At 33.8% G+C, this 18,078-nt stretch overlaps 3 protein-coding genes across 5 annotated transcripts; all 3 read right to left on the bottom strand.

Annotated features, from left to right (window-relative positions):
* Positions 1-2,006: 2,006 nt before the first annotated feature.
* On the bottom strand, positions 2,007-3,182 carry LOC125212227 (uncharacterized). The gene is made up of 2 exons (XM_048112327.1): positions 3,050-3,182; positions 2,007-2,515 (listed from the first exon to the last, which is right to left on the bottom strand). Exons 1-2 carry the CDS (start codon positions 3,101-3,103, stop codon positions 2,138-2,140), a joined length of 432 nt encoding a protein of 143 aa, XP_047968284.1. The 5' UTR covers positions 3,104-3,182; the 3' UTR covers positions 2,007-2,137.
* A 4,487-nt stretch (positions 3,183-7,669) lies between these two features.
* On the bottom strand, positions 7,670-11,402 carry LOC125209114 (Rubredoxin-like superfamily protein). The gene is made up of 6 exons (XM_048108722.2): positions 11,092-11,402; positions 10,879-10,958; positions 10,764-10,814; positions 8,791-8,857; positions 8,598-8,677; positions 7,670-8,037 (listed from the first exon to the last, which is right to left on the bottom strand). The coding sequence occupies exons 1-6, from the start codon at positions 11,240-11,242 to the stop codon at positions 7,969-7,971; spliced, it is 498 nt and encodes a 165-aa protein (XP_047964679.1). The 5' UTR covers positions 11,243-11,402; the 3' UTR covers positions 7,670-7,968.
* Positions 11,403-12,347: 945 nt separating this feature from the next.
* UVR3 (DNA photolyase family protein) lies at positions 12,348-16,390 on the bottom strand. Of its 3 annotated transcripts, XM_048112245.2 has the most exons (15): positions 15,869-16,390; positions 15,393-15,464; positions 15,160-15,240; positions 14,889-15,068; positions 14,744-14,815; positions 14,409-14,495; positions 14,229-14,327; positions 14,061-14,144; positions 13,732-13,818; positions 13,549-13,620; positions 13,353-13,466; positions 13,151-13,238; positions 12,974-13,069; positions 12,669-12,850; positions 12,348-12,528 (listed from the first exon to the last, which is right to left on the bottom strand). In XM_048112245.2, the coding sequence occupies exons 1-14, from the start codon at positions 16,205-16,207 to the stop codon at positions 12,672-12,674; spliced, it is 1,650 nt and encodes a 549-aa protein (XP_047968202.1). In that variant the 5' UTR covers positions 16,208-16,390; the 3' UTR covers positions 12,348-12,528; positions 12,669-12,671. The 3 variants fall into 3 exon arrangements, with proteins under 3 accessions (XP_047968202.1, XP_047968201.1, XP_047968203.1); XM_048112244.2 differs by having other exon boundaries at positions 12,348-12,850; XM_048112246.2 differs by having other exon boundaries at positions 12,348-12,850; positions 14,889-15,038.
* Positions 16,391-18,078: the final 1,688 nt, after the last annotated feature.

The raw sequence follows: 18,078 nt of genomic DNA, 5'->3' as shown, positions 1-18,078 counted from the left end.
AGCCCAGAAGCTTCGGCATAGATTATCAGAGGACAAAGCAAAGACCAGTACATCCCGTAAAGAGTGGATAGGATGTATGGGGTGGAGAAGTATGGGGAGTGATCGTATGGATACTTTATGGATATGATGTTTTTTTGGGATTGGAACACTGTTTTTTTTCCTTTTTTTTTTTTTGTTTTGATAGCTTAATGTTGGAAGTGATAATATCAGACTTGTTGGTTAGCTAGTTGTGAACAATTTCAAGTTTTATGAACTTGTGCAAATTAAGCTTCTATTGTGGAGAACATTCTGGTATAACGAACACTACACATAAAAACAAAACAACATGCATATCAGAATTTATAGTCATTATATGCCATAAATCATACATTACGGAAAAGAATGAATGCATTATACACTGATATTCATACATTACATAAATTGTGAAATACAATACAGCAGACCCTATTAGAAAATAAGACCCTATTAGAAAATAAAGTCTGAAATCTTTTGATGGAGAAAATCAAGCTACTTACCATAACTAAATTAAATGTGAAAGATAATAAGGCCCTTTTCGATTATTTTAATGAATATAATTTAATTAATCAGGACCTATTTTGGGCCATTAGATCTTGCAAATGGATGAACAAGATTAAAAAGGAAAAAGAACAAAATATGAGAAAAGTATATGAATACATCCCTATATAATACATATTATATAAAATATATTAAAAGAAAATATATTATATATATGATATAATATATTTAAATTAATAGAATAAGTATATAAAATATTATATTTAAATTATAATTTGGTTTTTCGGTTTTTCTTCTTTTTTTTTCGCCCAAACCGAACCGAACCGTACCGACAGATTTTTTTTTAAAATTTTTTAAAACCGAACCGAACCAAAAAATCGAAAAAACCGAACCGAATTTCAAAATTTCGGCTTGGTTCGGTTCGGATATTCGGTTTTCAATTTTTTTCCTCGCCCCTAACTTTAATAAACAACTTATACGAGGGCCTATTATTCAGCAAATTGTTTTTGTGATTAATTAAACAGTAAACACTGACAAAATAAGAGTAATAAATAGAGATGGGAAGACTAGAAAAGTTAGGTTGAGTTTTCCTTGAACAAAGGAACATAATAGACATATAGTCATTTAGACAAAAACAAACCAAATTAAATTTTTAAAACATAATTTGCAATCGTATTAGAATTTAGATATGTGACAAACAATCAAATCAAAATCAAGACTAACTAAGATGTCTACTTTGAGTTTAGTACACGTTAAATATCGACAAATAATTAAATCTAGAAAGAAAAAAAATGATGTCTCACTCATTGGAGATGAGATTATAAAAGTTACTGTTAAATCTAGAAAGGAAAATTTATATCTCACTTATTGGATGAGATGAGATGAGATGAGATGAGATTCTAGTAGAATGCATTTAAAATTTTAAATACAGAGAGAAACAATAAAACTTTAGTGATGGCTCTTTCACATAATGATGTGTGACATATCTTCATTGGGTGTACTAAAAATGAAAACGAGACATGTGGGAGGACTCGAGAAAGTAAAATATCGAACTCATTCTATAATTTTGGATTCGATTAAACGATTTTGTCTTCTTCTTTATGGGGTAGAGATGATCCGCGATTTTCAAGAAGGGAACTTCATATTAAAGAAGCAAATTTCACCAACCATGATGACAACGTTCAATATTTCAATTTCATACATTTTTAAAATTTCCTCCATATAAACAATAAATATTTAATCATTCATATTTATTTTTCGATTAATCACCTTCTATAGAATTAATTAATAGTAACACTCAAAAGGATATTTTCACAAAATCAATTTTTTATTTTTGTTGAAGATGTATCCATAAAAAAAATGATAACACGCATTGCAACATGCCAACATCTATGGAACATATGATCCTATTATCCCTATTGATTCAACTATCAAAATGACACACGCAATTTAATTAAAGTTCACATTAAAATTAAACGAGAACAAAAACAAAAGAGAAGTATCAAGTTTTATTGCAAACACACTTAAAATTAAACACCCCCTAAGAAAAGAGGGAGAGAGATTTCCAAAGTCGGTTTCTTACTAAAAAAAAAAGCAAGAAGAAAACCACATAAAAACAAACTTAATAATTAGTATCATCTCTCTTCTTAAGCACAACATCTTCATCATCCTCCTCCGCCATCCCGAAAGTGTGCTTCACCGCATCGGCAGCCCCCTGCGCCATCCCCTTCACCTGCTCCCCGGTCTTCTGCAGAAACCCTCCCGTCTTCTCCTTCCCAGCAGCGGCCGTCTCCCTGCCCGATTCCGCCATCTGCGACGCCTTCTCCTTAGTGGCCTCCGCCGCTGAGGCGGCCTTGTCCTTGGCCGCCTGCGCGTAGCTCCCCGTCTGCTCCTTGGTCTCGCGGCCGCGCTCCTTCGTTGCGTCTGCGGCCTCCGAGGCCTTGTCCCTCGCCGCCTCAGCCTTGTCCTTCACCGCATCCATCGCACGCCCGGTTTTCTCCTGCATTTATTTATCAACTAATTACTTAATAAGTCCAACGTCCCACAATAAAAATATTGAACAAAAGTCTTATTTCATTTCATATTCTATAACTTATTCCTCTCATATTTTGTTACTACCTCCGTCCCTGAAATTTGTCCCATTTTTTCCATTTTCGTCCCTCTCTAAAATTTATCTCATTTCACTTTTACCATTTTTAACAGTAGATCCCATATTCCACTAACTCATTCTTAATCACATTTTATTATAAAATTATTATATAAAAGTAGAACAACAATCCACTGACTTTTTCAATTAATTTTTCATTACATTTTTTAAAACCCGTGTCGGATCAAACTGGGGCAAAGTTTAGAAGATGGAGGTAGTATAAAACTCATATATATAATTAAAACTCATATTTCACTAACTTATTCAAGTTAGTCTCTTTGCCTTTCTTAAAATTCATGCAATAACTAAATAAGACTCCTATTCTGAAAAGAAGGAAATACTAAAATAGTGAATAACAGAGGGAATCATGAGAGAGAGGAGAGTTGCCTGAGCATGGCCCTTGGCTTCACCAGCTCTGTAGCTTTGCTCGTGAGAAGACATTTTTTTGGGATGATTTGAGTGAAAATATTGACTTTGATTTGAAGGTGTTTGTTGTTGGAAAGCAAAGAGTTGAATATATTGAGGTAAGAAGGAACGGAATTGCATTGGATATATATAGAGTTTCCTGGGAAACAAGGAGGTGCCACGTGTTTACTTGTGTGACGCGTGTACGTGTGATTCAGCACTCAGCTTTTACTTCGTTTCTACTTTATCATTAAAAATTCGAAGTAAAGAAATTATGCAGACTAACTTTAGAGTAATTAATTACTCTTAAATTTGAAACAAAATAATTACAAAATTCAAATTGAGAAAGATAGTACTGCTAGTAACTGTATTCTAGTTAGTTTACTTATCTCTCTATTATTACGGTGTATGTATTGTATCCATTTAAACCATTCTTCAGCATAATATGGAGATGTTATTAACATCAGATACAAGAAAAGATAAATTTGATGGACCCTATAACATGATAGACTACAGTAAAAATTTATGTCAAAAGTCAAAACCATATGAACCTACCTCACTTTTGATGAAATTATATAATTGAGTACTTCATTAGCTAGTGATCAAGAGACTATCAAAATGGCTAAATCAAATATATACATTTATAATAACTCAGCTTAGGGAACAAATTAATTTAAAAAAAATCACTAGACTCATATTACAAGTACAAAAGATAATGGCCAGTTTGGGGTGTAAATGGCTAAAAAAATTGCCTTTCAAACAAAATACATCAATCCATAAGTTGACAACACCACCTTGAATTCCTTGGAACTACATTAGTAGTTGAGCAATTCGCTTCCTGCTTCAAAATTTTGAAGCTTGCAGAACTGCAACTGTGCCTCCATCAAAATTTCTAAATATCTAACTCCATTTTTTTTTAGTAAACGAATTTAAATTTAAATGCTGCACCACGGAGGACTCGATTGTGAGGCCAAAGGTATTATCCTCTCTATCGCTTGGTCTACTCACACACAAAATATCTTACTCTATAATTCCTTGCTTAGTTGTCATCTATCTGAACTGTTAAAAGCATATAACTGCATAATCAAATGTAAACTAGTTCCACGTTGATAGAATATGTGAGAATTTAAAAGCATAATTAATCACAAGTACATCATGCATTGTCAAAGTAAAACATTATTGGTGAAAAACATAATTACTGTTACTCACACTTCAATTGATAAATTATTTATTCTATAATTAATAAATTAAAAATATTATTTTAATTAATGGATTATGAATAGAGTTGAGAAGTATAACATATTTCACATTAGTATAACATATTTCACATTTTACTACTATTAGAGATTTTGTAAAACATTCTTTTTTCGTTATTGGATCATGATTAATTAAGATTAACCTCAAAAAAATTTAAAAAATTAAGATGTTAGGGATGAATTCGAATACAATTGGAAAGTTAAATCTATTGCAAAATATGTTTCGTGCCTCTCTTAGAGATAGACTTGCTTATTCGACTGGTTCTGGTTCTAACCAAATTGGTTGACCGGTTTCAATTTTTCATAAACCATGGTAGTGGAACCGATTTGTAATATTAATCAGAATGTATTTGTAATTTTAAATACTTTAAATATGAAAAACATAATAATTCAACATATAAAAATATAACAAATACTAATACCTAAAAATTCAAATAAACACAAAAAATACAAACCAACAACCAACAATATTCATGTCGTTAGTTGATGGGTAAGAGTGATGTCAAGTGTACTATGTCGTAAAGAATCATCAAACGAATTAACAAATATTAGGTCAGACTAATTTATGTTGGCAATTTTTTTTAAAATAAAAATAGAAGTTCTAAAATTTGGCATTTTTCTTATGTAAAAAGAAGTTTTAAAACTGAAATTTCATTTTCCCTTTTTTGGCTAAACATTTATTCAATGAGATTTCCAATACTAAATAATCTTGTTGTGACTTTTTTGCTTAAAACAGAAAAATTAATAAATTATTCACAAACAAGTTAAATCGCATGTTAAATGAATTATTACATCAAATTTGTTAAAATATTAAATTTCTATTATTTCAAATGATCTTGTACTTATGGAAAAACAAACTCATGATATTCTACTCATAGTAGTTAGTTTATCAAATTGAATGGAAAATAATTGTAGATCATTCAAAGCATAAAAGTGTTAGCATTTTAAATACTTCAGAAAATAGAGTTCGTAAATTTAACATGGTTTAGACCTAAAATTCTGTCAATGATTCAAATTATTTCATTTCAATTCAATATTAATTATATTAAGTTAGATTTATTAGTATATTAAATTATATAAAAAAAATTGAATTGTAATCCAGTTCTCAGTTAAGAACCATAACCGTTTTTTTAAAATGGAACCGGTACCCACTGGCGGATCGAGCTTAGGATAAGGGGTACCCAAATATTTGTCAACATAATATTATATTCAGATTTCTCATTACCAAAAGTGTTAGTGGTGCAGTGGTTGGGGGCGTATTTTATCCATTCCGAGACCTGAGATCGATTTATGTTAATCTCAAGTCTATTTTCATTTATATTAGATAGTTATTTTAGGAAGTTTTTTTTTACTCCCTATGTCACACTTTCCTTTTAAGTTTGTCTCACAAAAGATGTCACATTTCTCTTTTTTAGAAAAAATTCTCTCTCACATGAATATAAAAATTATATTTTCTCTCTCTATTTAACACACAAAACAAAACCTCCTAAAATCTCCTATGTCCCACAAAAGATGTCACACTTTCCTTTTTAGTTTGTCCCACAAAAGATGTCACATTTCCCTTTTTAGAAAAAGTTCTCTCTCACATGAATATAAAAATTATATTTTCTCTCTCCATTTAACACACAAAACAAAACCTCCTAAAATCTCGTGTCGTCCCACAAGTGTGACATCTTTTGTGGGACGGAGGGAATACTATTTTGTGGTAGTAGTTTTATATGTATTTGTATAAAATTTACTTTTTTATTTATATTTTAATGAATCATTTTTAAAATATTGTATATTTATTTACCATAAAATTCGTACCCCCAATTTAAAAGGTCTAGATCTGCCACTGCCGGTACTATTTTGTGGTAGTAGTTTTATATGTATATGTATAAAATTTACTTTTTTGTTTATATTTTAATGAATAATTTTTAAAATATTGTATATTTATTTACCATAAAATTCGTACCCCCAATTCAAAAGTCTGGATCTGCCACTGCTGATACCAGTACTAGTACCAGAACCAGAACCAATTCTTCGATTCTCGGTTCCTCAATTAACCGGCTGGTTCCGGTTCCGGTTCCGATTAACCAAGAACTGGAGAACCGTTCAAGAACCAAGATGCTTGATCTCATTCCCAAAACACTCAAATAATTGCCACTTACTTTATATTTTTCCCATAACACCCTCCAAAAAAAATTGAATTCACCAAAATAAGCTAGCAACATATCAACATTTGGAGACGGTAACGTTAATATTCTTGGGAGAAATCTATAAATAGAGCACACAAGTTAGGAATCTACCCGGTGTAAGATGTCATGAGCATCTTTAGAGAAGTTTTTGCAATAATAACGCAATCTACCTACTACCCCAATAACATGCTTCTTGTTAGTTCTCGAGTCAGTATTCAATTCGAAACTAAATGGTTCCCAACATTCTTTTGGGACTGATATTAATTAAACAATCAATGAACTTTCATCTGACGCTATTCAACATTATCTTCTTGGAGCTCAACATTAATCTTCATAATCATGTCTCAGCAATTCATGTCAATGACAAACACAAACTAGTTTTACTCTTATTCAATGCACATTTATTAAATTCAGAAAACAAGGAGTAATTTATATTTTTATTATATAAATTATTACTATTGGCAATAAAGTAGTAATAATACATTAGATAAAAGCAGTCTGGTTAAACAAAGTTGAATTCATTTGATATCATTTTATAGGCTTACAAGGTGTTGAGTCAATGACTAAGCTTTCATCAACACAATTGATCCATTGATCATTACTACTTGGTTAAAATTTTGACTAAACTATTTCCAGATTTTTTATACTCCCTCCGTCCTAAGATAAGTGACCTGTATTCCTTTTTGAGGTGTCTCACTATAAGTGACTTATTTCCATTTTTAGCAAAAAGTCATCTCTCTTACTTTATTCTCCACCTACTTTATTCTCTCTTCTCTCATCTACTTTTCCTTCTCTCATACTTTACTCTCTCCACTTTAACTTATTTAAATATCATTCCTTAAATCCCGTGCCCAAAAGAAGTAGGTCACTTGACGGAGGGAGTATAAGATTTTTACTAAGCTAGAAATAATATCTAGATCTTTTTCCCTTTTGATTTATGTTCTACAACTCGAATTATCTTCAAAATATATTTTATCCAATGAGATGAGCATAATATCGATAATGAGATGCAAATAAATAGTATAACTGGAAAATAAATTCATGAAACATTAAAAGGTTCAGAAAGGTTTTTGAAATAATCGAACAAATTGAAAACAGATTAGTAATATCATTCCACATGTAAAGTTGAAATTAATAAGAAAAGTTATTTAATTCTAAACAAAAAAACATAGAGAAAATGGCACGAGCATGGTAGCTCTAAATGCATATCTTCACGTTTGAAGACGATATATTTGGCATAAATTATTTTGAGTGTTATTTGGAGTGGCGGAATGAGCCATCATGCTTTAAAGCCCCAAAACCAAGAGAAACAATTTCAATTGTTGCCAAAGCAACACCAAGACTAAAATATCCTTTAGAAAACCAAGCAAAATCAATAATATTGTCCTGAAGAATATTACAAGATCCATCATTCTCTCGCCTGAACAAGTCTTTCTTTTACCAGCAAAATCTATGACCGTATCGACTTTCAGTGGTGATGATCATCTTCGTCATCCCCGTGTCCATCGGGAGGTCCACCGGGGCCCACCACTTCAAGCTGTCAACAAATAAAGGGGTCATGACATTTTTGGGCAATAACTGTGAGGAGTTCCAAAAGCATACATAAGAATAAAATGGCTTATCTTTTAACACATTAATTTCTAATTTCTGTTTCAATATGCTCTTAAAAAGCATTCCAAATAACAATGACATTAACAAACGGTTTCCTTATAGAACTTCGAATGTCTAACAAGGCATCCTTTTCCACATGGCATAAAAAGACCAAGCTATTTACAATAAAATAATATCATAGAGACAAAAGCAGGGTATTAAATCTTTCATGCTTCCCAGCATTTAAATACCGGAAATCAAAAGTGATTCAGCATTTGCGACAAATCAGGTCTGAAAACGAACAAGAAAGGTAAACTGCACCTAGTTTGATATACTTAAGAACGGTAAAACATATTGTTGCTATGAAATCATAGTTACGTTCATTAGATTAAAAAATATAGCAAAACTGTAGATATGTCATGCAAAGACTAAGGATGAATGAATTATTAACAAGTCCACGAGGTTGGCATAGTCCCCACATATGCTAGTAAATTTAGTGTGACTTACCACAAAGTACTGTGAGCATACTGGGCATTCATGTGGCTTACCCTTCTCCAGCCAAAACCAAACTACGTCATGCTCATCCTCTGAAAAATTACAGGTGCAGATCATATGGTCAGAGACTCAAGGTGCATGCAGAAATAGAACAGTTGTATAGTAAAAAAAAAAAGATACAAAAGATAGACGCATATTGGCTTACCGCCTTCATCGCCAGGACATCCCACAATTCTTTTGTCGTAATAAGACTTGATCACAGCAGGTTCTTCCTGCCAGCAACCACAGGTTGAGATGAGCATAAAATTTAATATATACACACACAGACTTCATCCATAAGTTAATGTCTAGGTTATTCTTTGTTCCAAACTTCCAATATTTTTTTAATGCATCGGGATGGACTACTCAACACAAACTACCAAACGAGATGCTAAATACAATATTCTGGCTTTCTGCCCAGAGATCACCTGTCACTACTGCACTCGACTAGTTGCTAGTTCCACATGAGCAAACCACCAACAGTAAGGAATAAGCAGAACTAAAATAGAAGCACAGAAATTACAACTGGTTGGGTTTAAGGTTGGCTTAATAGGATAGGGAAGGGAACTGGCTCTCAATATAGATTTTAATGGACTTAGTTCATCACCTACTCAAGTTAAGGCCTTTTCGGAAAATATGTTAGACCTGCTTTATTTTTATGAATATCAAAGATGCATTTAATGAAACATATCACCATAATCTTCTAAATAAGAGACAATAGAGTTACTGACAAGGACCATTACTTCATTTAAAATGCAATAATTACAATAAATAACAGATAGAAATTTACAAAGTCATGTAAATCTTTTACCATGAAAAATTTCAAAATGCATATTTCTCTTATACACTAAACATATACTTATAATCTTTGTTAAAAATATTATTTCCATGCTAAAATATGTGAGAGCTAATGAAGTACACATTTTTATGACCATAGATATACACAATACGAACACATAATGAAGCACACAATTTTACGAGCTTAGATATTCATCATACAAATACATACAACAACATTTGAATGGTATTAGCAGGATTTCAACTAAGTCAATACTCAATAACTATCCCCAAAACGGTTACTTTCTCAACCACAACAAGGCAGCTCATTGTTTTGACGTGATTGTTTTGGATTTGCACTTTGCTGAGATAGACTTAGCCAACTAAAAGACAAAGGGTAGGTGTAGGAAGGATGAACATTGATTATTGCCTCTTTAATCAACACAACCAAGAAAACCTGGGTGAATGCAGCATGCCAAAAGTAGGACTGGGGATCAACATTGCATTTCACTTCGTCTACTGAACCAGCGCACTGGTGGTAAATTTGAGTAAAGAAGCACATTTGTTTTTAACATCCGGATATGGAACTTTCAAATTTCAATTCAATATTTAAGTATCATAATTCATTGTTACTCTTTTTGGTATGAGGGGTAACTGAAAGGGAGACACATATCTACTAACTACCATGAGACAAGGCCTAGAAACATTTGTTTTGCATCAGGTAAACATATCAACATTCACATGCATGTAGCACTAGTTTAATAAGAATGTGCAAATATGCAAGTCAATCCTTTGAAAATACCTTTGAAATGCACTAAAGTGATTATTCATCTCTCTCTCTCTCTCTCTCTCTCTCCTCCACACACACAGAGAGTTCTTGTGATCATTTACTAGAGTATTATATGAGACACATATTGATGTAAAAAGGCCACAAAGCAACTCAAGATGGTCCTTCAGATTTTTCTTGGTTATGCACCTATCTATTAAGATTAAACAGCAGATTTTCCAAACATAATACTCCTAGATAAACAATACTGCTACTTACTAACTTTTAAAGAGCCACAATAGCTATAAGCACAGCAATTATATAGTGGCTCCTGTGGCATGTCTCTATATTCATTATTCAAAACATAATCTTACAGCACAGTGTCCAATACTCATTAAGTCCGAGCTAAGATAGGGCGCCTTCCCATTAAACCCAATATTGATCTGCCACGTCACACTTTAAATATCCTTCTCATCAAAATTAATACAACACAGAACTTCTAATCACTAGTAGACTATTAAGAGCCTAAGAAAATCTCGTAGCAGATAAAACATGGACCGAAATTGTAGCTATAACAAAATGATTTATGGACTAACCTTTGTTCCAAATGGACCAGACGGATGGTTAATTTCCAGAATGTCCCTTCCCTGAACCAAACAAAACTCTGGTAAGATAAACAACACCAAACAAAAAACAGCAAAAATGACGCACTTCAATCTCGGCCTGAAGCTCTTCACGCTCATGACCAGTAGCAATCGGCACTATATCCTCTACTTTTTTAGGCACATTCCCTATCAATAAACAGCATTGACTTATAATCACCAAACAGCCAAAAGGAAAAACGCGCAAACACTTGAAATAACATTCACATTCACGCGAACCGAAATCGAAGAGAAAAGATCCTGAAAAGGGCAGAAATTAGACCGGATTCAGAAGAGAAGAGGCGAGAAAAAACGGGGGCCGAACGGACGACATTCTCCGATGGTCTGGAAGATCCGAGGGAGAATTGGGCGGTTTTGGAAGCGGATCGGGGCGGGGCGAGAGTGCGGAGGCGGACAGCGAGGCGTGTGAACATGATTCGGATCCGATTGTGGCCTCGGAAGATCACCCCCCTTTGATTGGTGACAGCTTGTTTCTCTCTCTAGAAAAGCAAATGTTGGTTGTAGAAAGGTAAAAGTTGGGAGACGAGTGAGCGGCGGCGGCAGCGGACAGAGGGGTAGGGTGCCTCAATTTTAGCGCTTGTGTGGAGATTGTCGCACGTGTCGGATCAAATATTTTGACTAAATTTGTTTTACAAAATAAAATAAAATTATAAGTGCCCGTTCGGTTGCCGCTACTCCACCGGACTCAATCTCAGTCACTGGATTATCCAGCGTTCGGTTACCATGACAGAGCCTATCACTCGGCCCGCCGGCCCGCGTCTCTTTTATCACGGCCCGCATTGACCGACTGTTTTTGACTCTAATCTCGTGACTATCCATCTGGGCCTAACCCCTGCGACTAAAATTGTCGCATCTCTCTTCTCTCCCACCTCTGCTTCACCCCGCTGTGCACCGCCAACTATACAACAAATTATTTTGATCTATTTATTCTGTGGTCGGGTGTGAATTGTTATCGGCAGCTGATGTGCACTATTTCCTAGTATGAAAAGAAGGGCTCTGCAAAATTTGGGAAAATGGGTAGTCATGTTAATTAAATTAAATTAAATATTTAAGTTTGGGGAATGGTGATGGAGGAGGTGGTGAAAATTAAATAATTAAATAAATACTAATGCTTGTGCTATAATTATGCTTTTATATTTTGTATAGGCAGTAATCCTTTTCCACTATATGCAAATCTTATTCAATTGTCTTAAATTTATCAAATCAACCGAACAGTAATCTAAAATCTAATATTAAAATAATCCTAGATAAAGCCCGTCCTCCTCTTGTCCTATATTGCATCCACTATTATTTTATACAATAAACCGAACAGGCACTAAGTAAACGCTTGTAGCATTAGAGTACCTGCATTTTTTGACGATCTATTGTTAAATCTTGTACCTTTTTATCGTGTAATTTTTTTACAACTAACTCTGTTCGTATATTATTTGGGAATGCTTTCAGGAGCCTAGTACACGACATCTATTTTTTGTTCGTTTAAGGACGAGCACAACACTCAACGATAAAGAGAGAGTCAAATTGAAAATTAAACAAACCCTTCAACCATATTGATTCAAGTTGTTGCTCTAGTTACAACTTTGTTTAGTTGATGATGTGATGAACATGTAGCGCGGCCTAATCATCTACCATTCTCGCACCGTCCTTTTGATGATGTGCAAGTACTCATCGAATTCATTGACAGTTCCGTCATACGTGAGTTCTACAAAAGTTACATACATATATTATCACCATATGGAACTACACATATATCTCTCTAGTCTCTAGTCTCTCCTCTGCTTCAAGATTACAGACATACAAGATATTCTAAAGTAAATACTCCAATTTAAGGACAGATTGAACCTCTTAGTCAATGGTGGTCTGTTTTAGCCTTTTGGATTTGGACGGCCTCTTGTCTTCCTCATGTTTATTCCTCAGATTCTTAAGATCTTCTCCACTCAAGTTCCCCTTAAGCCTTTTGTTTAACTCATATGCTTCATATAATATCTCTTTGCATTCTTTACTAGCAAGATTATGGTCTACCACTGCATACAGATTAACCAAGATTTTTTTCAAATAAAACCTAAAAACCAGTATGTATAAATTCCGTACTGAAATTTTGGTAATGACACAATATGAGAAGATTTCATTTTAGTATGGCAACAAACCTGGCTTTGGATAATCCTTTCCAATTATGCATTTTGCTTTCACTTGTATGCTCATAGGAGCTGTCCATGGCTCATAGATATACTCCTTAGGCATGTCTGCAACACCAACGCGAGCTTCAAAGTTCAAACCATCGTGCATGAAAAGTTGAAGAATCGTAAAGCAATGTATGAGGGTACCTTTTAGTATCGGGAGAAAATGCCTGATATAATTTCCATTAGGGTCATACTTTTTCCCGAAAGAAATAGGAGAATATATACGGTTATACTGGAAAATAAAAGACAAGAAAGATGATCAGAATCAGTTAATGACCTGAGTAGTTCATGGCTTCATGCATATAACGGCAGAGTATGAAGAAAATAGGCAAGAGTTTTTGAAGACCTGATAAAAGAATGATGAGCAGGATAACCACATCCAGTTGGCGTTATTGATTGCCCAGTCCGAATCAATAAGAAGCCTTTCGAAAACATCACGTCCTTTTTCCCAATGCACAAACTGTGAAGATAGCCACAACACTGTCAACCAAAGAGTATAAACGATGTATTTGTATGTTACAGATTCTTCTGAAGTAACGTACCAGATCTCCACGGGTAAGGAAACAAGCAACACAGTGTCGGGCAAGATGGTGCATCCAGCCCCACTTCCTAAGCTGCTAGACCAAAAAGTAAGCGTAGATGTGAAGGTTGTCCAAAGCAATCCATGACAGAACTAGCAGACAAGTTGAAAGACTTGACAAGTTTGGCCAAATTTCAAATCTGACCTGCATCATTATGGAATCAATCCAAGGAAATCCGGTCCTGGCATCTCTCCAAGCAGCCAGCAGTTCATCGTCATTTTTCCATGGTATCTGTACAAAATAATTTGACTTGAAATAACAAGATATATAGCTCATGGCCTACTCTGAGACAACTATGTGGTAGTTTTCTTTCGAAAACATGCTTATATCCTATACCACTCGGAACTTGTAACGATGGAAACAAAGCATGCAACATTATTTCATGAATGATAACAGGAACAAATGAGCCTCTAATATCAAAGAATGACCAGTATTTTGTAATTCAAGGCATAAAATACAGTCTTTATTAGTACCTGTTTGCAAATTTTATTGTCCTTCATTTGATCGAAATTAGGAGTACCAAAGGCAACCGTGTAGAAGAAATCTCGCCATAACAGCTACAACAACTCAGAATGTCAGTTTGACGAATTCATGAAATTGGCTGTATACAAATGTGTGCTTTTTGCAATTTCATAACCAACCTGTCCAAGAAGGGAAACTGGGGGAGATGTGTGCTTTTTGCAATTTCTCTGAACCTCTTGTATACATTGGTAAAAGTACCTGGAAGAAAGACAGCCAAACTTCCAACAATTTGGAAACAGAAAAGATTAGGGGGATTCAAGAAAATTAAAAAAAAAATGAGAAAACTATGCATAACCTACTTTCAAGTAGGGTGATAAAACAGTTGTTGCTGGTTTTATAAATGAAGATGGATCACCCTTGGGTTTCTCAAAATTAGCAACCCACTCCTGCAAAACGAGAATTAGGAATATCATGTACAATATTTTTAGACTAAAGGGAAGCCAGCAGAATCTCAACTATGGAGTACTAAAATTTATCAAATTCCGAGGTTAACCCTTTAAATACAGGCCTAGGAGCCCAGAGTCATAGCTCAAGAGTATTTCAGAATATATTATCACAGATAGACAGATATATGCACCATAAACACAGCAACTTTAAGAAGAGTTGGGAGAATGGAGATTGTACTCATGAATACCTTGTTTTCCATAGAAGCTTTCAACCTTCTCAATCCCTCTGATTCTCCACCCTTAAAGGGGGTATTTTCATCCTGATAATCAGTGTTTGTTTGTTACAAAGAGTTTGAATTCGGCACTCTTTTTAATGAAGAAGTCATTGCATACCTCTGGTGTGTCCTCATAGCCAAGCTCCTTGATTGATGGGACTTCAATGATGGGGCAATTCCCCACATTTCCAACTGATGGGAGCCGGTTTAGATCACTAACAAGTGTAGATGAGGTCCAAGAGGGCTCCCCAGCTAGCTTGACAAAAGACTGATAAGTCAAAGGTGGCTTTCCACCGTTCTAGGATCAAACGATGAAATGGAGTTGATGAAAATAATACGTTGAAGATGAGCAGTAGGGAACCACTAAATTTTAAACAAAGCATACTAACCTTCTCTATGATATCTGCAGGATTGAAGAGTGTATGACTCACAGGAGAGTAAATCTCTATACCAGCAGCAGTAGCATATTTCTGTACGAGCCAATGTTAAACCTCTTCTTATAGAATATTGATGAAAAGTCGAAAACTGCTAAATCCTCGTGCATTCAAAGAACACATTATGGCTATTTCCCAAGTAACATTATGACTAGCAGAGAATGCATTATGATTCCAAAAACACTTACTCTGACTTTGTCATCCAAACTCTGATAATACGGCTCAGTGTCAAACTCAAAACACAGCCTCTTTATGCTCCACTGGTGTTTCAGAATGAAATAAATGACATTAGGATATACACTTACAACATATAAAGTTAGAAATACACTGCAGTGCAGAATAATCATGTCGACTAGAGCTCGGTAAATTGTCCCAAATCCCAATTTGAATATCACATATAACTTCCCAGTGCAGAATTATGATCATAATCAACGAATAGCAGGCAGTAGTTACATATTCATCGAGTGACTCCAAATACACAAGTTCAAGTGTAGAATTCCTACATTAGGGATTAGAAAGCAGATTTACACTTTAGCTTAGATGAAACTTCTGATGAAGCTACTACTTAATCTTATCTGTTCACCAAATTTAGCATCGACTGTTTCAATTCAAAACTCAGATTCAATTTCTGGAAAAAAAATCTGAAAATTGCTAAATTGAGTACCTCACTCAAGCAGCGAAACAAGATGTCGGTGGGCTCACCCTTGAGCACCAGCAAGCGCGATCCTAGTTTCTTAAGATTAAGGTCGAGATCCGCCAGACTCTCGAGCAGGAACCTGATCCGGTTCAACCCGGCCCGATTCGACCCGGGGGAAAAGGCGCTGGGGTCGGGCTCCATGTAGCGCGGATCGATCACGAAAACTGGGTACAAAGCGGTCGATCCCTTGGCCGCGTATTCCAGCGCCGGGTTGTCGTGAATGCGGAGCCCCTTCCTGAACCAAATCAGAGAGTTCGATCCGGATGGTGCCATCGTCGTCGGGTGCGAGATAGCGGGGAAGCGCATTTAGTGAATTCGGAAAGTGAGCGGTTTTTAAACTGTTGACGTGTTTCCCGCCATAAACTGCACTATTATGCGCCTAGGTGAGGTGCTTCGATAGTAGCCGTTTAACGAGGTGTTTTCCGTGTCCGATGCGCACTTGGCGCAGGATAGTGTAGCGAGAGAGGTAAATTGTTGGATTGGCTGAGAAAATGCCACGTAGCGTCTGCGCAAAAGCCTACCGCTTTATTAATGGCTATTTCAGCATTTATTTATGACTAGATTTTGAAATGGAAGGTTTTTTTTTTTTCTTGAGTCATTTTCTTTTTTAATAAAAAAAAGAGTGAACTACGTGAATGGTATCTACACGTAAATGGTATCTGATCTTTCTTTTATATCATTTTCGGTACCTATAAATCACATTTTTGGTATCTGATATAATTTTCTCCCCAAAATGCCCCTTAAAAAAATATATTTTCTCATTTATATCATAGAGGGCATTTTGGGCATACAAAAAATTCGTATCAAAAGTGATATTATAATATCTTCTCTCATTCACCTCACTCTTTATACTATTATTTTTAATCAATATTAATATTATTATTTTAGTGTTATAAATTAATAATTAATTCATTATTATTATCATTCAAATATACATAAATATATTTATAGTTATAATTATATTTGATTATTTAAACCCTAATAATAATATTATTATAATATTAAAAGCTGATAGTAATTAATAAATAATTATAGTATAATTATATAAATTATGAATCACAAATAATAATAATTATTATTATTATTATTGTTATTGTTATTATTATTATCATTATAAATTAAATTAGTAACTAATTAATATAACCTAATAAAAACTTAACATTGTGAATTGTATTCATAATGATATTAAAAGTTGATATTTTTAGTTAGGTGTTTCAACTTTAAAATGAATATACAATAATTTAATAAAAGATATTCAATTAATTTAATTATTTTAAATAATTAATTTAATTAGGTATTTTGTTTTTTATTTATATTGTGAATGCAATTAGATGTATGTAAAAAACCCTAAAAAGAAAGAAGAAAAAGAAAAGAAAAGAAAAAAGAAGGAAGAAGAAACATAAACTAAGGAGAAAATAGAAAAAAAGAAAGGAAGATAAAATACTAAAAAAGAAAGAAGAAAAGGAAGAAAAAAGAAAGAAGAAAAAGAGAAATAAGAAAGGAAGAAAAAATAATCACATATTTGGTACTACTATTTAGTTGAAATTTCCAAAAATATCCTCCATGAAAAAAAAATCACATGTTTAGTACCTAGGGTTATTTTTGTCACTGAGTACCAAAAACGATATAAAATAAAGATCAGGTACCATTTATGTGCGAAAGTGAAAGATCAGGTACCATTTACGTAATTCACTCTAAAAAAAATATCCAACCAATCTTCCTTTATTGCATCATTTATTTTATTTTCTCTTCATCTTCCTATTTTCTTCCATTTCCTATTTATTTTACATTCATTTAATTTATTCAATACAATTCCTTAATCTTCGTGCCCAAAAGTTTTATATTAACTTAATTAGAGGGAGTATATCGAGTCAAAGTATATTCCCTTCGTTCCATGTTAATAGAGTCATTTTTATATTTTGAGAAATTCCAAGTTAATTAAGTCATCATTTATATATTTGATAAAAAATAATTCTCTCTTTTACTTTATTCTCTCTTCTGTCTCTTTTATTTATTCTCTTTTATTTATTCTACTTTGTTCATTATTAATTTAACCCACTATTCTTAGGTATCGAAAATAAATGCCTCTGTTAACGAGGATTGGAGGGAGTAATATTTGTTCACGAGTGTCCGTAAAAGTTTGATTGTGCAACACTAATTATTGGGCCGTATGTATG

The sequence above is a fragment of the Salvia hispanica genome, chromosome 3, assembly GCF_029641045.1.
Source record: "Salvia hispanica isolate PSC_SH4W2 chromosome 3, Shi_PSC_v1, whole genome shotgun sequence".
Taxonomy (NCBI): domain Eukaryota; kingdom Viridiplantae; phylum Streptophyta; class Magnoliopsida; order Lamiales; family Lamiaceae; genus Salvia; species Salvia hispanica.
The sequence above is the reverse complement of the archived record's forward strand: the minus strand, read 5'-3'. Positions and strand labels throughout refer to the sequence as shown.